Raw genomic sequence first — 22,315 nt, 5'->3', positions numbered from 1 at the left:
CCATTTCTCTCGAAAAGGGAAGAAAGGATCGGGGACACCTGGGTAGCAAACTGTCCATCTGGAAAAGAGAAGCAATCGGTCTACTGCCCAGGGGAGGCCAAGCGGACTGTGGTCAGGTCACTGCCATGAGCTTTCCAGCCTCAGCCGGGTGCTCTTGACAATCTTCTGAGTTTCCACAGAGGGCATTTCAAAGCTTCCCATTTCTCCCTCCAGCATTCCACCACTCCGTGGCTCCATCGAACATCAGCAGATACAGCATGACCTCCAGCTTTTCCAAGGAGCACCTCCATCTCTCAGGTCCTCAGCCCCCCTACACACAGCCTACCTTACACCCATCCTTCTCAAGGCCTGTCCCATTACCTTCATCTTAGAAGAAAAATGGTCTCTCTACATCCTCCTCTCCAAGCAGATGCCTCCTCCTGGCCTTCATCCTGGCCCTTGCTCCTTCAGTGATCAGCTTTCCCTTCTTTATCTTCTAGCCCCTCTGTACCACCTCCAACTTCACCTTTGGCTGCACCCTCAAAGGCTTTCCCCCCGGCCATGCCAAACTATGCAGTTCCCAGAATCCCCCATGCTTTTTAAATTATTTTTTAGTTGTTAAGGGTTTTTTTGGTGGGGGGAGGGAGATTAGCTGCATTTAACAGAGGACTGAAGATGGAGCCCAGGACCTCGTGCATACTAAGCACACACTCCACCACGGAGCTACACCCTCCCCACCCCCATGCTTTTTACGCTTCCACCTCTGTCCACATCTCTCTCTACCTGGAAAAACTCCGCATACTGTGTGTATGGCTCTCTCTAACCGATCTTTCAAGACCCAACTCAAGGGCCTCCTGAAAGTGTTTCCTGACTCTAAGTCTTCACACTGAGGTAGGCACGCCTCTTCCATGCTTCTGCAGCACCCCCAAACTCTGTCTACTATAATTCTAAGCACATAGCATTGTTAGTTTTACTATCTCCTGCACAAGACACTGAAATATAAGTCCCTGGAGCAAAGCAGCCCTATATAATTCATCTCTGTAAATCTAGTACTTGTCACAGCGCCCAGCACGAAGGGGACACTCATACCCACTCCCACACAGAAATGCACGCAGCATTTACTCAAAAGGCATTAAAAGACCAAGGACAGAATTTATAGTCACATTAATTTAACTCGTAGACAAACATGATCCCCCTGAAGCTTCTCCATATTCACAATAGCACCGAGCTTTTTTGAGCTGAGTCACAGGGTAGGTCCCATTTGTCACTGCAAATAGAGGCGGAAGACCTTACGGTCTTGTTTCTCCTATAAAATGGTCAATTTCATTTGAGAAATAACTGGCTGTGCACTAGACATCACAGATTCCCCTAAAGACTTGGCTCCTTCAAGGAGTTTATAGCCTCAAAATCTGTAGAACGTATCTCCAGAAAAAGTTCGTAGTGAGTTTTTTGGTATACACGCATTTCTATGCATCCAGTATTCTTTAAAATACTGTAAAACAAACGGGACCACACGTGAAAATTCTGTTTCCAAATGGAATATTTATTCCTTACGTTAAGTTTTGAAAGTTAACTCAGATGTCCTTCTGCTAGCCCTCAAGTTTGTTAGTTATTAGGCTTCAAGTCACTGTCATTGGGCAAGCAGTGAACATGCGACAATTATTCCCTATTTTTCTTTCGCCTTCTCTATCATCTTTAAATCCACAATATCTCAATCCAACTGATGTCAGTAAATCCAGTCTGTCCCAACTTTTTCTCTAAAACTCTTAAAACTATTTGAATGAGGTGTTGAGCAGCTGTCAGTTATGGATTTGAAAATAAAAAAGAGCCTGAAAATTGTACGTTCAGTATAAAAAGATTAGGTGAAGCAATTCAGAATGTTTAAGAACTTTAAATCAAGTTAAAAGCAGTTACTATGGCCAGACCTCATGAAGCTTCGCTTAAGAGTCACATTAACCTGGCAGTCAAAACTATTTAAAATGAATAATGTTTTTTTCACATTTCACTCACTTTCGGCATCACTCAAAAAAAAAAAAAGGTAACAATGTGAATTGGCATACAGTCATACAGTCATGTAACAGTAACCTTCAAGAGTTAGCTTTCTAAGGACAAAGCTGGCGCTATTAATCTGTGCACCAGATGAGCTATACCTCTCTAAGGCCAAAAGGGACAATTCTTCAAATGAAGGAAAGACAATTAAGATCTTCCAGAAGCTCTTAGCCATGAAAAGCAAGAGAAAAGCAGAGGAAAATGCACAATTTGAATACCCACAAGGGCTGAGTCCAAGATTCAATACAAACCTACTGACTTGGGAGTGAATGTCGACGCCCTCATCCAACCCCTCTTCCAAAACCGAGGAGCAGGAGAAATTGGTTTCTTAATCTTTAGTCTAGAGCTACGCTATCCACTACGGTAGCCACTAGCCATACGAGGCTATTTAAATTTAACTAGAATTAAACATAATTGAAAATTCAACTCCTCACTTACACTAACCACATTTTAAGTGTTCAGTAGTCACATACAGCTAGTGGCCACTATCCTGGACAGCACAGATATAAAATACTTCCATCCTCACAGAAAAATAGTTCCATCATCAAGAGCGCTGGAGAGGCATGGCTGGAAAAAAAGATGCCGAAGATATTAGATCAGCCCACTCCAGTTTCAGAGTTCCACTGCTAAACTGAGTGAATTTCTGGTCATTCCACCTATAGGAGGAGGTGAGTCACGTCCTAAAGATGATATGCAAAAACTCCACACGGACTTCTCTTTCGCAGGGAAGAGTTAAGGAAATGCAGACTACAACTCAGCAGGCTGCCATATGAGGCCTGAGCTGCACTCTCGCTAGTCAACTGTCAATCAAAAGGCTCCCACACATCAGTTTAATTCGTGACCCCCTGCTGACTAATATGCGCTAAGGAACTATGCACAGTCTTTCTGGACTTTACCCAGCACGTTGAAAACCTGGGTAGCAGACATTAATCTGTGAAGAATGGGAGTTGCCGCTAAGCTGACCTAGATTCGTCCTGCCAGCCTGAGAGTGTTCCCTGCGCTACACTCAGATTTGTTTTTGTTCTTTGGTGGTAGTCATTAAAGAAGCACACTTTCAGAAAAACAGCTTCCATCCATGCTTAAGCTTGCCAAAACCGACATTTACTACGTGCAAAACAAGGATAATGGTGAGGTTCTTTCATTTGCTCTTTATTCAACACCACAACCTTGAGAATCTTAATTAAACATGTTAAGTAATATGGACAGACTTTCCACAGTTCCCTGGTAAGGGGACAACGTGGTGTACTAGTGTACGACACGGAGAACTGGACTCCTGGTAGTACGCTCCAGTCCAAAAACCTGGAATGTGGAGTCAAATAAGTGTTTCATTGCTGTGTGACTGGCTAAGTTACCTGGCTAATTTCATTCATATACAACCTCCTCCCCAGTGTTCATTACTTCCAAGACAATCCACCTGGCTTCAAGACTTTTTAGTAACTTAGTTAACAGACTTCTTTCCCATATCAACCCTGTCTGTCTCCCACTTACAACTCCCTCCTCCATCTATAGCACTGATCTCCAGTCCTCTGACTAGTCTTTCCTGTGGTCATCACACTTCCTTATCCTGACTCCTAAAAACGCATCTTCCTTAAGGTTCTACCTTTAGGAACAGTCCCTTCAAGATCTCTCATATGCTCCTCTCCAGCATTTAACTCAATGTCTGCTTGGCACACGTTGGGCATTTCAATACATGTGGATCAAATAAGTGATCGAATCAATGCATAATGTGGAATCAGCCAAGTCTTTACAGATGACTTCTCAGATCTGTACCTCTGGCTCTCAACTTCTCTCCTAAACTCGAGTACCTACCACATTTCAAACAACCTTCTGAACATTTCCATCATGTCCTAATGGTAGTTCAAGTTTAAGATATCCAAACCCAAGCTCACTGTCTTCCTTTACTAAACCTGCTATGAGATTCTTATTTCTGTTCATTGGAAGAGCATTCCCCTAAGCCACTCAAGTTCAAAATCAAAGCATGCCTTCATTTCTAGTCTTTATTTTCTTTCAATCCCCATTCTCCAGTCAATTCTACCTCCATTCTTCCTCCACAGCCCTAATTCAAGTTTTCATTAAGTCTTACTTGAACTATGATATCCCTAACCAATCTCTCATGTCTAATCTAATCATAAACCATGGCCAGATTTGTATTCCTAAACCACCAATCTGACATCACTGCCCTGTTCAAAATCCCTTCAATAGTTTCCAATGACCTCCCGAATTAAATCGAAATTTGGTATTCAAAGTTTTGCCACAATCTGGCCCCCAGTTATCTTTCACTAATCCCATCTCTCATAGGCCATTTCAGCTTTCCTACCTGTAAGCCTTTATTCACGTCGTCCTCCTCCAACCCAGGATGTCCTTTCCCCTCACCTCTTTCTCGGTAGACATCTTCCCCATGTTTTTAAGATTTCGTTTAAATAAAAAGCCTTCTACATTCCAATGCCATGCCGGCTCCCTTCTTTCTATCCCTCTGATGGAAAGACAGAGATGACAGTGATCTGAAACTTCAGCTTCCTATCCAGTCCTCTGCCGCGGCCACAGTCACATTTCACCTTCAGGGGCCCCAGAGAGAATCTGGAAAGAGGAGGCAGATGAACGTTCCTTGTTACAGCCCCTGGCTTTGGCCTCAGCCCGGATGTGATCTCAGGAAACTGTGTGGCATTCTCTCCAAGCCTTGTTGTTTTGAACCTGAAGGACTCATTCTGTTTAGCCCTGTGGTTTTCAAATCCTTTTTTTAAAAGAGTGAAACACTTTTTCAAAGGGACGCCTATAGAGAGCCAACACATATATGTGGAGCTTCTCTTGGTGGAAATGGTAGAGCGCTTTGGGAACCAGCACCAGATAAATGTTATAAAATGAATTTCACTCTCGTCAGTTATTCCATTATAAGTAGATTATATATTCATCTTTTTTTTTTTCCAGTTTATCCTTTTCTTGCTCCTTCAGTTCATGAAAAGTTCAGGTCAAAATCGTCAAGGTGATGACCTTATTTTTAAAAAAGTCCTAAAACCTCAAAAAATATTCTATTAAAGCGTAACTCTGTAGGCACCCACCTAATGAAACAAGGATAAAGGGATGTAATCATGGCTAAATTAGTATGAAAATGACACATCATTTTTGGTTAAAAAAATAAAGGTGAAGAAAAGTTCTGTTACTACTTTAGCCTGAAATTCAAACTGTCCAGACCTGATACATACTATTAAATGAATGGAATATACAGTGCTTGAGGAATAACATTTCAAGAGGAAAAGAAGACTGATCATGGTGGTTATTTAAAGAATCATCAACTTGTTTTCATGCAAATGACCAGAATAATGAAATAAGCAATCCTGCCACCAGGACCTAGAAGCAATTGTTTTTAAATAGGATGCTTGAAGCATTAACCACCCAATTCTAGAAGAAATTGATTAACTCATCTTTTCTTTTTCTTGAGTCGTATCAATCATACACTATACATTAACACACCGACAAAATGCGTATCTCAAAGGTAGAATTTTTCTTGAACACTGCTATCAAATTATTATTTATCTGACAGTAGGTCACGCTGATAAAGATGTATTTACCAAGATTTAGTGGAAAGGAGGGGTTGAAGGCCTCTACCTTGAAGGATTTCTGAAGAAGGTAATCTTTGAAAAAATGTCTACCAGGAAAATGGCAAATGGCACAAAATCAAGAGACGTCATTCCACTTAAAACCTCAACTAATTGCAATAATCCGCACACAATGCATAAGAAATGCAAGCTGTGTAACCTGAGACAATACAGAGCTATCTAGCTACAAGGGAAGCATCGATAAAATGCTACGATTCTCCATAATTCAAAGCATTTAAAGCACCAAACACAGACTAGGCTGGATGCATGCCTCAGGCAGGGAGGAGAGAAGTCTAAATGGATGGATGTGAATATGAAGGAAACACTTTAGATACAGGCCATAAAAACAAGTTATGATTGGTCCTCCTCCCCTCCCGATACTGTCAGGAAGTTAGAGTTATTGAGCAGACATCACTTATGACAGTGAGAAAAAGCCTAGCCCCCCCCTCCCCTTCAAAAACGCCTCTGCAAGGTCACAGATATATCAGTGTCACAAATGCATTTAAAAAATATTACAGCAATAAACTCTGGTTAGAGTGGTTCCACCTCTATATTCACAGCGAAGAACTAACTCCAAACTTCTCTTAAATTAAAAGGCAATATTAGCAAACTCTCTCTCCCTCTGCCTGCACATGAAATCTCTCCCATTTTCTATGTAAGAAGGACAGGAAATCATCTTTCTGTTTAAAACTAGATCACTTGTAGGCAATTAACTTTATAAGCTTACTTCTGCCACAGTCTTATTTAGCACCAACTACATAGTCACACGAACAGCGGAAGCATCTCCACAAAACAGCCTTATCCATCTCATTTTAAAAAGAAAAACCACAGCAACAAGCCATTTCTCACGTTTGATCCAACGCCTGTGATCTATTTTTTGATCCCGAAGGCACTGACTCCACATATATCTTTATTACGGTACAAGGAAAACTGTTACCCTGAGGTTTAAATTTCCCTGTGTTCACCATGCCTCTCCTGAGAATATACCTGCTTTAAGACAAGAATCTCGTTAAAACTGAGGGGACAAGGAGCAGATGGCCTCTGAGAGAAGTTTCTGGGTTTGTTGCTTCAACTCTGAAGTCCGAGCAAGGACACAAAGTCCAGCCAGACCAGGACGGTACAGACATTAAGTAAATGGAAAGAGGTTCTCTTACCTGGGCTGGCAGTCTAAATCTCTCACTGATACCAACCAAGTATGAACAAACAATAAAAGTCAGTCCTTCAGGCTATGAAAACATCAGACACAGTGTCAGCTCTTCACCCATTAGGAGAGAACAAACAATTTCTACTAGGAACTATGGTTCTAAAAGCTGATAATCAGACAACCACTAAATTAAATTCATACACAAAGGCCTCGTGCAAATCAGACTGTGTAACAGGAAAACGGTGAGTGAATAAACAGTCTTTGGAGTGATTCATTTTTATATACTGGTCTTCAAGACTGAATTATTACCATATTCTCTGATCACATTTATGCTGAAAGGGCTAGAAATGACTTCATGGGCAATGGATACCTAATTTCCAATTCATTCACGGCTTTAGCAAATGTTTCCTGGGCACATACTATGTGCAGGGCATTGTATTCCATGCTGTTAAGGATACAAAGATGAGTAAGAAGTCCCTCCTGTAGAAAGGCTAGGGGACACATTTCCATGGACACACATCAACATACAATACGGTAAGAAGCGTTAAATATCATGGAATGGCTAGAGAAATTGTAATGTAAGTTAAAAGGGAAATACTACATACATTCAGGCTGGAAACTACATTAAGATTTGAAAGAGAAGCACCGGACCTGGGTCTTTACATACGCACAGGATTTAAACATGCAGACGTGGAAGTCGAGAGGGTGGGGCATTTCTGTTAATGAAAACAAGACGGACAAGTATGAAGTGCACAGGTACAGAGGGGGACCTTGGGGCAATTTGGAGAAGGATGTTTGACAGGAGGAAAGAAGATAAGTCCGGGAAAGCTGGAAAATTAAGGAAGTACAGAAGAGAGGCACAAGGAAAAGGCAGCTAACCCACCTGAGAGGTCGTGTAAGTTTCCTTAAGAAATTCAGAGCTGGATCTCGAAAGATAGGTAGGAGGGAGCCGTCTAGCTAAGGATGCTTCAGCCCCTCGCGTATCTAGGACATGTTTACTTCGGTTCAGTTAAGAACACGGTGTGCAGCTCCTGATGCAAGTCCTACAGCAAGAACACGGTGTACGCAGCTGGCAAGAGGTGAGTATGGGAGGAAGGCAAGTCAGGGCACCGCAGGCCACGCTGCCAGGGTGTAAGCTCATCTTTAAGGTGCCAAGAAAACATTTCAAGATTCTAAGCAAGAAAGTGACCATCTGATGTGTGTCTCAGAAAGATCCACTGGAAGCAGTGCTAAGGATGCATTACAAGGGATGAGACTAGAGGTAAGTGGACCAATTAAGGGACTGTTGGATTCATTTAAATCTACTTTCCTCCCCTGTAAAATGAGGGTAAGGGTAAACCAAGACAGTGGTGGTGAAATAGACAGGAGTGATTACAGGAGGTAAGGAGATCTTAGTCACAAACAGAGGGGGAAAGGGCAGCGAAGGAGCAAGTCCTCCAAGACGTCTCCCAGATCCATTCAACTCATCGCGCAGACTGGCAATACCCTCCATCAGGACAGAAGATACAGGATCGAGGGAGGTTCGGGGAACAGAAAGGCTAAGTTCAGGTTCAGACATCTTGAACTTTAGGAAAATATAGTTGTGTTTAAAACTGTGGGTTTTGAAGGCAGACCTGGTTCTACCACTTACGAGTTGTGTCTCTTGGACACGGGACCTATCATCCTCTTGGCTTCCTCATCTGCAAAATGAAGCAAGAGGGTAACCACTTACAGGGTGACAGTGGGGACTAAATGAGATGGTGAATGAAGACACTAAATAAACAACAGTGGCTGCTTATCGTTACTATTATTTGAGATAATTGTGGAATATCCAGACTGAGATGCTCAACAGGCAGCTTTAGAACATTGTCTGAGATTTAGATGCAAAGGGCTGTGCACTTTACAGTTTGCGTAACATAACTTTTTTTATAAGGGTAGGAAGAATTGGGGGATTGGGATTTGAGACATAGATCTGCCACGTTATTGGATGAGGAGAAGGGTAAGTGATGCTTGATGAGAAGCAAAGTAAAGCCCAGTTATCAAACATCAGAGACACACACTGCACTATACGAAAAGAGGTAATCTCTATTTTCTTGCAAGTAACTTGGTGAATTAAATGAAAAAAAGAAAAAAAGATACAGAATTCTTCCAACTACCCAAAGAGAACTATTACCCCGAAGGAAGAAATGGAAGAGATGTGAAGATAGTAAAAATAATAATAATAAAAAAAATTTAATACTTCTAAAGTAAAATAAAGTCAAGTGAAGTCAACAATCAAATTAATACATGAGAACCTAGGATTTGTCAAAAAGAAGACATTACAGGCAGATGTCAACACGGTTTATAGAAAAGTTTGAGAAAAATAACTACCTATTGCTTTTCAAAAAGAAAAATAAGAAAGCTGTATGAGAAAAGAATGAAATTGGCTATGAAACTGGAAGACGGGCGGGAATGGGCCAGAAAATATCGGGAAGGAAGTGACACCTCTTTATATGGTTTTGATTTTTGAGCCGTGGTAATGACTTCCACGTTCAAAATACAAAATTAAGTCAACGAGGATAGGAAAAAAATTAAAATTGAACAGAGACAGAGACCAATGCTCCTAAGTACATATGCTATTGATCACACACACACACACACACACAAGGAATGAACTCGTGAACTTGTGAACATGGTACTCTGATCGTCAACCCTCACTGGACTTACTCTAAAGGCAAAAAGAATGGCAAAAAATCTTGAGCTTCACTTGGCAGGTTTGTTGTCTGCAGTGTTCTTGGTAGAGTAATTCCAAAACTATTTTTTAGTATTAATTATAAGACATTGACATGGCTTGGAACCAAGGTTCTCACCACAGCCAAAGAAAAATACAAATAAGGAATGCGAAAAGGAGAGAAAGAACATTAGTCTTAGACTGGAATTGAAGGCATCAGTATGAATAAGTATAAATTTAAAATGTATACAGATAAACATATATAAAGATACATAAATTTATATAGTAATAAATATACACATATCTCCTAGTTCTGTCCACTGAAACGAAAGTCAACAGCAATGAACACACCTCTTTGATGTCTAAATACCACTTCCCCGCTAAAAGGAACCAAGACTTCTTACAGAAATAGCTGATTCCAGGTCCTGAGCAGGGAAAATAAGATGAGCTTAGCATCTTGTGACATAAAATAAGAAAGTACTTAAAAATTAACAGAGAGACATGAAAAGGATACAAGAGCCAGACTGAAGGGGTTCCTGCTGGCCAAATTTGATGGTAAAGAAATTTTATCATATTGAATTTTTTTTTAATTTGAGTCTATTATGATTTAAAAAAAAAAAAAGGAGAGGAAGGGGAAAGGCAAGTTCTTTATTCAGGAAGGCCTCTACCCAACGCAGGGGAATAACAGAATTAGAAAAAGCACAACTGTGTAACCACCGGTGTAATATTTGATGTAGACAAGGATTACCAAGGCTGTTACAACCACTAGATGAAGGGTCGTTGAGAGAGCAGGATCTTCAATCTCAAAACATCCCACAAATTACTGATTCATTACCAAGGGACAAAAATGGAGAAATCTATAAAGCCACATAAACTAAATGACTAAACAAATCGTCAGCCAAGTGATCAAACTCGCCATGGCTAAAATTAGGAAAAACTTATATTATGTCCGTCTTGATGTGATGTTCAAAGGTGACATCAGCTTCGCAGTGGTCCTTCCTTCAATCACAGTCTGACTCGAACTACAGTGGAAACGAGCAAACAATGTGCAGAACCGTGGGACGCGTTACAAACCAGCAGACCGGGACTCGGCAAAATGCCACGGCCATAAAAGGATGCCCCCCGCCCCCTCACTTCTAAAAAAAAAAAAAAAAAGTGGAGGGCAAGGGAACAGGTCTAGATCCAAAGAAAGAGACCTGAAAACCAAACAGATAAAAAATATTAATGGGACAACTGGGGAAGTTTGACCATGGACTAGATACTAGATAATATTACTGAATATTAAATTTCGTGAATGTAATAATGGCACTGAGGATGCATATGAAGTTGTCCCTATCCTCAGGAGTTCTCGTGCCGAAGTATTCACGGGTGACGAGTCACCAAGCTTACAACCTGCTTTCACATGATTCAGGAAAAAAAAAAAAAAAGATATGTGCAGAGACATTATTTACAGAGCTAGAAATAAAACAAATGGGCAAAATGTTGACAGTTGATGAAGCTAAGTAAGGGGTGTATAAACATTCGTTATACTTTGCTTTCAACTTTCCCGCAGTTTTGACATTTTTCAAAATCAAAGCTGAGAAAAAAAATCGACTGTAACCCTCAGGGATCAATCCACCCAACTATGACTGCACCTAACACAACGTCTTCAATAAAAACAGACTCTCGATTTGAAAATAATTTTTAAATTCTCATTTTTCTACCAAGTGCCTTCTGGGTTAGCTACAGAAATATAAGTTGTTGATCGAACTATAGTATATAAAATATAAGAGGATAAGTGAAATAATAAAGTCCTGTCTCTGTTAAAAGGCCCAGAAATCTGAGATTATAATCACTGTCTCCTTCTCCAAGGTGAGTGAATAATTCCATTTACCTCGAAAAAACTTTCACCTCCATGTGGGACCTTAATTTAACTGCCACTGTTCTTCAGTTACACCTTAGAGACAGGCGAGTCCCCCTGAATTAATCCTTTCAGCACAGAATTTTTCAGTGCTTTCAAACGTGCTTAGTAGTTGTGCTAATAGCTGGAAACATAAACCCCATCACTAAGCAGTGGCTGTTTTAATAAACGCCATCTATACAGAAACACTTCCTTCTCAAGTGCGTACATCTATTCGACCTTATTTTATTTTTAACACCCTGTAACGTAGGTTGTTTTTAACATTTTTAACTCAAAGCACCAGGTCTAGACTGTTCTCTAACCTAAACTGGGTTTTTTTTTTTTTTCTGCTTGCCAAGCTGGCCCAGAGATGGAGAGGTTTGCTTCCAGAAACAGAAACAAACAGCCACTAACATTCAAGTGATTATTAACAAAAACCAAAAGAAAGGAGACAGAGGTCTCTTCACAGTGACTAGCGCTCACGAGATATGCACGAGGAAAAGTGAAGTTCAGTGTCATTTAAGCTAATCTCTACTTGAACCTTTCAAGAGATAAAACCATTTGAGCAGTAATTTTGGTTCTAAATTAACTTGGTTTGTTTTTCTCCCAATCTTTGAAGTTTTCACTGTTTAAGAAAGGGTTTTTGCAAGAGAAATGAAGCAGGATTCCTCTTCTATTCAGAAGCCGATGATGTGTGGTAAGGTCTGCAAGGCTTGGCTTATCTCGGGCTGATAATCAGCAAAGAGCCAAATACAAACTGCATTTGACACACACCCATTTCCCCCAAGACCATCCCAGAGTACTTCATGATAATCAAGTTTTCATATCACTGAGTTATCATGCTGCATAACCTTCCACTAGCAAAAACTGAACTCTGCAGGGGAAGGATGCCAGACGAGGAGAAAAATAAGGGAAGAACTGTAGCAAATATTATTAACAGATAAAGGCTTTGCAAAGATCCTAAAGATAACAAGTTTAGCAGTTAGACTGAGAAACAAAGATTTCATTTTTTCCTTAAGCCAGTAACAATTCACCCTCTCTGTCATCAAATAAAATGCCACCTGCCACGATGGGGGAGATGACTGTGTTTAGTGACACTGCACTGCTCCCTCTTGAAAGTGTTATAACGCTAATAAAGCCTGGGGTTTTAGCGCACTTCACTCTGGCTCCCGGGGTAGGACTTCATAGTAACTAGACACACCAAACATGGTGGCATCTTTTGGAGTATCTTCAGAGGGGCTGATCTCATTTATGCCAAGCCAACAGCTCCAGGTGAGGCCCTCTGACCCTGACCCTTCCAAAGTCTTCCAACTCCTAAAGGTTTAATGTTTTGTCCAAAAGCCTTACCTTGCCAGCTTGTAATTTGTCAAGTCAATTACACTATTTTCAAGCTATAGTAAATGCCCAGATGCAAACCCATCCTACCAAATAGGCACAAGCCGCTCTCAGCATTCCAAGGTTTACATTTTTCATTAAATTAATGGCGATAATACCGACACATTTTGGCTCGCTGGAAAGAAACATACTCATGTATACACCTGTAAAGCAGAAAAAGAAGTGTCTGTGCTGGTGTACATTTTAGAGAAGCCCGTGTTAGTGAAACTGAAAGATGCAAAGGAAAGATGTTTATTCTTGAGGTGGGTGAGGAGATTCAACCAACCTACGATTATAAACGAAAATAGTTAAGAGAAAAACAGATCAGAGAACAGTTTTATGCAAAGGCAACTAGATGAAGGCAGATCAGCCGCAACCACTTTCTTCCTCGGTTTCACTGGAGAATCATCAGTCTTCCAGTCCCATCAGGTTTGGGCTGAAAAGTAACAAGAAACGAGGGCAATTAGAAAAGGAGTGAGAAAGCAATCGAGGAAGGAACAGCCTAGAGACAAAATAATGTGGATTTTGAATTTGGTGCAAGAAGCAAGAATTTGAGATTAGGTTTTCTGAAAGGGCAGTGTCATGATCCTGTGGCCAGGAAAGAATTATAACTGTCGTAGTGGAGTTAAATTCTGACTCGCAGAGGCTGGGGTCAGGGGAACTGGTGAGGAAGCTCAGGCTAGTAAAACGTGGTTCGGAGAGGACATTGAGGCTTCTAGAGAACACTGCAGAGAAATAATCCACCCCGTTTTATCCCATTTGATTTCAGTCCAAGAGGGAAAGATAAGGAGGGAAAAAAAGACTCCAAATTTCAGGGCCTTGGAGACCAGGACAATGATGATGTCATTTGCAATGACAGACTCTGAGAAAAGTGGAGACCTGTGGCAGAAAAGATGAAAGGTTCAATTTCTGACATGTTAACTTCTAGGTTAATCCTAGCCAAATGGAGATACGGTACAGACAGCGGGAGAGACGGGGCCAGGGAATCCTTTGTTTTTAGGCAGATTCCCCTCTCACCCCCTCGGGGGGACCTCACAACTTAATTCCAACTTGACACTGCCGTCTAGTGCTGGATAGCTCAAGAGGATTCAGAGTGCCTACCTTACCAAGGAAGACTGCCAAGACCAAGCTACTTATTCTAGGCATTTTTAAAAGTCCCTGTCACTGGAATATCAACTTCAAACAGAGTCGCATTGAAATATATATCAGAGCACTTTCATTCAAGCCTATTTAACTTTTCTGAAATATCTAGATCAAAATGTTGGGTCAAATGACTATACTTCAGTAAAACATCGACTAAAAGAGAGAACTTTCCCCACCTCACCTCTCTCTGAATCACCCCATTCAAGACACCTGTCAGTCCTAAGAGATTTTTTTCTTAGTGCGATCTTACCACCAAGTTCTTCTTTTGAGTAACAATAAAGGCCACACGTCATTGTAGCTGTGCCATGTATATAAATACCTCAATCTCCCTTTCTTCTAACCCTAGTTCAAGGCCAACTGCACCAAAGCTTTTGAGAACCAGCACTGGAAGATCTTCAAAGAGAAAGTGCCCATTAGCCACAACAGCAGCTGCTGGCTAGAGCCTGCAATTTGAATTTCTGAAAAAGAAACTGTGGCTTCTGAAATTTAAACAAGGAGGTGCCACTTGTAATTACAAACATTCCAGTGGGTTCCTTCCTTCATGGATGGTTTCCAAACAAAGGCTTTTTGTTCGTTTTTTTGGTGGCGCTCCCCACACCGTGAATGGAGGCATTCCTTTGTGCTTTTCCTGTGCGGTGGCCGCGGCCAGCTCACAAAGGTGGGTTTTTACCTGGCCAGGGCTGCTAGGACCCCTCAAAACCATCCCCATGAGTAGATGACTCATTTGGCTGGAAACCAAAATACCAAACGCTTCAAGATGTATAGTCCATGTTAAATACATTTGAGAAAGAACCTCTTTGAACACACATAACACGCACACACACACACAAACTTCACATTTCCTGAAACTTGGAAAAATGGAACCCGTCTATTTGCTGAGAAACAACAGAAGTTCAGAAATTAACACAGAAGCATTCGAATCTTTCTAGCTGAAATTAAAAATTCACGTTTTAAATCATGGGGCAAAATACTGAGATGTAAAAAGAGTAACTAACATTTTCTCTCTCTACCACCCCACACCCCCAACCCACAAAAATAAGGCCCAAATACTTACAGTTTGTATAGATTTCCCACACCAAAGTCAGTATTTTGTGATCACTTCAGTTACAGAACACAAGCTGAAATGAGCCCTCATCCAGTTAGAAATGGGGAAAGACTGTTTTTTTTCTTTTAAGCCATATAGTCACAAAATGCAAAGGCATTTATACCACGGAGATATTTAAAGAAAAGTATAAGAATGCGGTATCTCACAGCCATCAAAAGAAAACAGCCTTTCCTCCAGAAGTCCTCGGATGGAGAATATTCATTTTGAGAACTAGAAATGGCCCATCTCACCAAGGGTGTTTTCCATCACTCACCACAGTTGAGGGATTAGTTACAATTACTGCATACTTATACAACTATATTTACACAACAATAAAACGCATCTTATCCGATCCAAACAAAACCTTGCTCAAAATAAACCAAACCGCACAAAAAGCTCTCCTCAGTGCAGTCAGTAATCATGCTCCAGCTTCTCCAGTTCCTGCTTCAGCTTTGACCCACTGTAACAAGCCTTCACCCTACCTTCCTGGGTAAAGCAGGAATAGGGCAAACGTCCTGTCTACCAGTGGAGAAGATGCACTTTCAGCTAAAGATAGTGTGATTATGGGGGTAGGGGAAAAGCTATATTGTGCAGACATTCCTTCCAAAGCAATTTAGGGAAGAAATGATAGGATGTCCAGGATTTGTTTAAAATCATCCGGGAAGGGGAGGAGGTGTACATAAGGTAGATGGACCACAGGTGGATAATTACCGAACTGGATGATTTGCACGCAGAGTTAATTATGGCATTCTTTTTACTTCTGTGTATAATTGGAAATTTCCATAGTAAAGTAAAAAAAAAAACAGAATCAATGTAGAAAAAGTCATCTTGCTAAAATAATTTTTTTCTTTAAGAAAAAAAAGTGATTCTCAGCTTTTTCCCTTCCTTAAGGGAAAGAGACAAAGTACCTGGTAAGCAAATCAAGATGTGTTCTTGTTCTTGACTTAAGGACGCTTCCTTTTTTCTTTAGTTATGTAGAATCGGTTCTACTGTTAATATTAATCCTTGAAATGACAAAACAAAAGCTTCAACGTCTAAAGCCTAGCTTCACGCATCCGACTTAATACAGCGACACAAATCGGAGCTCTCCCCTACGAAGGTGCTTTGGACAACATTCCTGTTGCGGCTGCCAAATAAAGTCCAGAGGTTTCAGAATCATTTGTCAACACCAAAGACAGCGTTACCGTAAACTGGTCCTTTTTTCCCAGAGGTCACTCCTCTGACCCATCGATTTATTACCTAGAACAACAATTACTCCTGCTGCCTTGAGGATACAAACCATTCCTACCCAAAATATTGTCTGCCCATGATCCGTATCTCTCGCTGGGCATCCCTGCTGGGAGGGGGAACAGAAGGTTCACTGGCTGGACATCAAGGGACTTGCTCCCTGTCCAGGAATCGTAACTAACTTAGCCTCAGTTCAGTGGTAAGCAAGGTCCCTTTTTCTCTGGGTCTTGGCTGCCTCACTGCAAAATAATGAGATTTCACCAGATGATGTCTAATATCCTTCCTCTTTCAAAAATTCCGTAAGTATCTCCAATTCATCAACAGGTGATATTCAGAAAAAAATCGGTTACAATGTTATATTTTCTACTAAATAATTCTAAATGTGAAAATGAATACTGGGCGAGCTTCTGTTTATGGACATATATATGCATGTGGATATATACCTATTTCTGTGAGTACACACACACATACACACACACGAACTGATACCATGAGGGGCTTATATGGGACTAATTGCTTGCAATTCAAAGCAGCAAATTTTCAATTCTGCAACAGATGTCGCTGTGTGATTTCTCCTTTCTGTGCCGGATTTTCTGTTAAAAATGCCCAGTGTAATGGTCAGTTATTATTCTTCCCAAGAAAGAGATACAACATTTGAATCCTTTGGATTTCTTATAAAATTTCTTCGTATGCTGGTAATTTTCCATTCAAACCATAGCATTGATTAGTTTGGTCCAATTTAAGAGATTCTCCTACATAAAAATGGGCCTTTTGTTAAACACATGCACCCACAAAATCATTTTTAAAATGTAAATTCCAAGTGGCCGATTAAGCATTAAAATGTCACATACAGAAACCCAGAGAATGAGAGTTTACAGTAACAGCAACATTACCAGTTTTTTAAAGCCTGAAAATCATTTAGCAATAGGCCAAGGAATAATAAAAATGCACTTTTGCACAAGGCCAAAATGCACCAGGTGTGGGCAAAAGTCACCAAAAACTCCAAGAGCGCCACTAATGAAATTTTTGGATTTCAGTTTTCATAGCATTTCTTTAAAAATAAATAGTAAGGCTAATATTATAATGGCAAGACCTCTTACCCATCTGACTTTCACTATCAACCACTTCTTGACACATATCCTAGAAAAGTGACATCTCTTTCCATTCGACCGACAGAGCCGCCAACGACCGTCCATCTCAACAGGTAGCTTGCACTTTCTTCCGCTGAAATTCAGAGCTGGGAGAAAGGATTTCACAATCTCCCTTTTAGACCCAGGAATCCGTTACCTTCTGGGGTTTTAGAGGGAGCGAAGTGAGATGAGCAGGGCAGCCTGGGAGCCGAGGACCAAGTCAGATAAGAATATAAAGTCAGGAAAGGAGAGAGGAAGCGCAGTGTCCTGCCTGTTGGCTTCTTCCCGGTCCCACTCCCCTCTACCAGGAGGGCCATTGGGGAAAACTGGATAAAGCATGTACAACATCCATATGAATAAAGCTCTTTGTTCCAGAGAACTGCCTGCTCTTTTATTCCCCCCTTTTACCGTATTTGTTCATTTCAAAAGATTGCTCAATGGGTCTCTTGTTCCTCCAAAATGTCCCAGGCAAATAATGCAAGCTTGTCTCGTCACACAAGTCACTAAATGAAGCCTTGTGCGTCTCCAGTGACACACTGTAAATATAAAGTGGCATTAATGAGGGATATTTTATCAGAGCTATCACAGACAAGTGCAAGTCCCTCCTGCGGCGAGTCGATCTGATGCGGGGGTTGGGGAGAAGGCAACAATAGCAGGGCGGCACTTTTGTAAAGTCCCCGTGCCTGGGGTACAAGCCTTGACAGACCACGACAGGCAAACACTTAGCCCCCAGGGCTTCCCAGCGCTACCTCGAACCCCTACCCATCAGCCGTCCTCTCTAATGCTATAAAGGTAAGACGAGAGTGATTAACCACTGAGTCACTCGGGTGGCAAACATCATGCAAGCACCCAAAACGTAAGGGGCACGATCTACACTGAGGAGTGAGCTTCGACAATCCCATTTTAGCTGCATTTCAGTAACATCCATCTCATCCAAACACCACAGGAGGGATGGGAGATTTTCTCCAAGGGAGACAGGTGGATTCAGTTAGGGGGAAGACAGAACCAGGACCTACTGCACAATGGCCCTAGATGCTACCCCAGCGAGGCTGTAAAAGGAAGTTAGCAACACCAACAGGTTTCTCTAATCCTGGGACTGGTAACAGGAGGTCTCTGAGAAAGCTTATACTAAGAAGACCAGCCCAAGAGAAATCCCCCGGTTCCCACCTGAAATCTACTCTCTGGGTCTAGGACCTGGGACTAAGCCAACAGCCCTGCTCAAACTCAGCATCAAAAACTGCATTAAAAAGGGGAAAAAAAGATTTAAAGTAAGTCACCTCACCCCCTCACTACCAATCAAACCCAATTACTTTCTAATTTGAACACAATCTGATAACCAGCGTACAAACAGGGATGTACACAGGAGCAAGAAGCTGCTTCCATGGTAACTGGCAACAGAATTTTCTTGTAGCTTTGACATGCACGGTTGAGTTCCAGCCCGCTCCTTTCTAAGTCAGCATATATCCCCTCGCTGGGAAGGCAACTTCTTACCGCGAGATAGTTACAAATACGGTACTGTCGCTACTACCCGGTGCCTTCAATGAGCAGGCTGGACAGAGGATTAAAATCTGATCCTGCTCTGCTGCCCAGAGGCACTGCATGGCTCCCATTTTTAGTCGAAAAGCAATATCCCCGACCAGCGTTCACCACCCCCCTCCTTTTTTTTGCAGCCAATACAAGTCTATTGTTGCCTCTATTATGCGCCAGTTACCAAGCCTGTACTCGCGCTCACGTTTAACTGACACTGGCGCTTTTTACAATGCAGCAGCACGAGGGATCTCTTTCAGGAACATTTTATTGAACCCATCCAGTCAGAGACATCACCCGAAATGAAGTTGTAACCACACCGGCATCCGCTGAACCCAATTATCTCGTAACTCATAAATTAAGAATTCACGGAGGAAAAACACATAAACAACATCCGGAGACAGTGGCATGGAAGAAAAAATCCTCTGCTCTGAATCTGAAGGTGCTGCCAGATTCCCATCCTTATGTATCCCCAATAGATTCCCCAAGCCGAGCTCCCCTTGCCAGCCTGTCTGGGGAGGTACTAACCAACCCGGTATCCCCCAAATCCAAAGCTAGCACCCCCAGATCTCTCCATTTCCTACAGCGTGTCTCCTGCGGTGTTTACGTAACTGTGTGTCCTCTAGCGTGTAAACAAAAGGCACAGCCCAAGCGGAGAGGCGCCCCGGGAGCGACACGGTGGCCCCAGCGCTGCGCCCGCCCGGGTCGGGGGCTCCGCAGGTGGGGGCTGAGCTCTCGGTGTCCTCTGCCACTTGTTGCTCGCGGGTCCTGCAGCTCCCGAGCTGCAAGGAGGGGCTTTGCAGACGCCGAGCCCTGTTGCAACCCCTCCTGCACCTCCCCGCCCCCCGCGGCCCTGGGCCTCCCGGTCTCGGTTGCCCGCTCCGAGCCCGCAGCAGGCGGCCTGGGGCGCGGGGACGCCGCGCGGCCGCCCAGCGCCGCGGTGGCGGGAAGGGGAGGCAGGGTGCAGCACAGCCGGCCTCACCGCTGGGGAAGAGCTCCGGCTCCCTTTTGTTAGCAAAAGCAAACACTGCCCTCTTCTTTCCCGACCGCGCTAACGCGCCCGGCACACGGGCAGCCACACATCGTGCTCCTGCCGAGTGCTCGGCGTCTTCGGGGAAGGAGCCGGGCGTGCAGAGCCGCCCCTGGGCAAATTCCCAAGACAGCTCTGCACGCAGGGGGCGCCCGGAGGCCCGCAGGGTGTCCGCCTGGCCGCAGAGGCCGCGAACGCTCCCTCCACCACCCCCGAGCTGCCGAAAATGACAAGCAGCCTGGAAAACCCGTGTCCCTACTCGTGGCGGAGGACGCCGTGGGGCAGGCGGGCTGCGGGCTCGCGGTTCCTTCCCGCAGAGGCGGCGACAGCAACCGTCCTCCCCACCACGGGGCCGGGCCCGGGGAACTTTCCCTGCCTGGAGCCGAGCCAAGGAGACCCGCAGCCGGGCGGAGGGAGCGGAGGGGCGGCGATCCTGCTGGAGGGAGACACGAGGGGCGCGCGGTTCGGGGACAGGGGAGAAAGGCAGAGCGCGGGGAAAGCAGGAGCGATCAGACAAGTCCGGGGATGTCCTGTGGACCAGTGAGGAATCGCGCTGGAGGCGGCCGCTAGTCAGCCATGGGGTGGTTTCGGGGGTGGAGAACTGGGGGCCCCGCGGGAGAGATGGGGGTGAGTGGGCAGCCCTGAAAGGCGGGAGAACCTGCAAGTTACGGGGACAACAGCGAGTTTGGAAGGGTCCGGAAGGTTTGCTGGGTGCCTTCGACCCACCCCCTTCCCCTATATTCTTCAGCCCCCAGGCCCCCCATTCTCACTCCACTCCGCACCCCGCGCCAAGCTGGGAGAAAAGGTGTGGGTGCAGCCATCCCTAAGGGCTCTAATTCACACCCAGATGGGTAAGGGAAAAGGGGGTTACCGACCCCCTCAACCTCTTCCATCTCAGCCCTGAGTTTCCCCTCCACACTCCCTCCGATTTGGATTTAGAAAGTGGGGGAAGGTTGTCATGGAAACGTTTCCCCCCTCCATAGCTACGGCCACTGGGGTGCCTTAAGAGATTTAGGGGGCCAACGGGCCGGTACCCACACCTACCTGTGGGGATCAGTGCCGCAGCAGAGAGGAGCAACAGCAGAAGCCGGAGTCGAAGCCCGGGAGGCGCCGCCGCCGCCGCCGCCGCCGCCGCCGCCGCACACTGGGGTCCGCTCGGCAGCACAGCACTCGCCATGTCGGGCACCTGCCTCAGACTGGCGGCGGTGGCTTCCTCCGGAGCCCGAGCGGACAACTAATGAGATGCTAATGACATGCACTGGAGGCGGAGTCCGGACCGGCCAATCACAGTGCCGCGAGTCGAACCCGGCTCCCGGAGGACTCGCCCCCTCCCCCACCCCGCCCCCTGGCGCTGGCGTTCGGCGGCGCGCCCGCGCCACCTAGGGGCGGGGCCAGGGGGAGGGGCGTATGCAAATATGTTTATGTTAAAATTCGTTTTCGCTTCCTCGGGATCAAGGAAAAAGTGTTCTCCTGCGCGCCTGGCTAGTAGGGGCACCGACTCCGGGGGCGGGTCTAGCTTCCCGTACACTTTCATTAGGAATGTTTATAGCAATCGCTATATCAGACCGACGACGAGAATCTCCCTCGGAGGCTCTCCTGCCCCGTACACCGTGTGCATCTGGCCTGGAAACCAAACGTTGCAAATTTCCGACACTCACCTTGCACCGAAGGAATAGATCTTTAGGAAACGGGGGCTGTTCAGGAGTACAGAGTGAGAAGGCAGGTCCCCGGATTGACAAAACAATCTGGGAGAAGTGCATGCGTGCTCTGCACGTCCGGTGGAGCGGGAGAGCCCGCTTAACAACCTAGCGGTAGACTCGGGCATAGTTGGGAGAAAGGAGCCGGAATAGAGCTCTGGGATTTTCTGTGTGGTCGAGGTAGATTCTCGGGAAAGGTAGATCCAGGAGGGTTGGCTTAGGCTCCCCCAGCTTGCTGAAGGTCTCCTTCGCGGCCTTAATATATATGTCTACTTAATATACATGGAGCACATGTAATGTTACATTTTTACTATTACACACACTCAACAAAAAATCTTTTCTGTCAAGGCTTCGGGATGGAGGGCAGAGGCAAAGGGTGTGAAGACAGGGTCTGCCTTCTTCCTCCTTAAGGGCTCAAACCCACTCCCCCGCCCCTGTGCCCCCTAATCCTCTAAGACGGCTGGGGACCAACAGGTGCTCTGAGCTCCCTGTGTCTCTGGGAGAAGCTCTCCAGGCTGAAGCGACTCGCTTCTCCGGACTCGCTCTCCCTCCCCGAAATTGCCTTTGCTTTCTTCTCAACCAGGCAGCCGGCTCTCTTGTTTGTCTGCTTTTTAATTACTTATTTTCTTTCCCTCTAGAAGATCGTGTGCGCTCTGACCCTCTGTTGCTCAAGCATCAAATTGAAGGACGAGCCATATTAAGTGTAAAGGTTTATAATAATTTAAGTATTCATAGAATGCAGAACAATAAGATGTAGGAAATACAATTTG

At 44.2% G+C, this 22,315-nt stretch overlaps 1 protein-coding gene across 5 annotated transcripts in view; it reads right to left on the bottom strand.

Annotated features, from left to right (window-relative positions):
- The window catches only part of CADM1 (cell adhesion molecule 1), a 320,245-nt gene extending 299,091 nt beyond the window's left edge, over positions 1-21,154 (bottom strand). For 3 of the 5 annotated variants that reach the window (XM_072953754.1, XM_072953755.1, XM_072953756.1), the window contains exon 1: positions 20,893-21,060. In XM_072953754.1, coding sequence (XP_072809855.1) covers positions 20,893-21,025 — 133 coding nt within the window. In that variant the 5' untranslated portion in view covers positions 21,026-21,060. Of the gene's footprint in view, positions 1-20,892 lie in introns of all 5 variants that reach the window. The other 2 variants (XM_072953758.1, XM_072953757.1) reach the window with 2 other exon arrangements.
- Between the last annotated feature and the right edge of the window lie 1,161 nt (positions 21,155-22,315).

This window comes from Vicugna pacos, chromosome 33 (assembly GCF_048564905.1).
Source record: "Vicugna pacos chromosome 33, VicPac4, whole genome shotgun sequence".
In the NCBI taxonomy this organism is placed as follows: domain Eukaryota; kingdom Metazoa; phylum Chordata; class Mammalia; order Artiodactyla; family Camelidae; genus Vicugna; species Vicugna pacos.
This window is presented reverse-complemented; position numbering and strand designations above follow the sequence as displayed.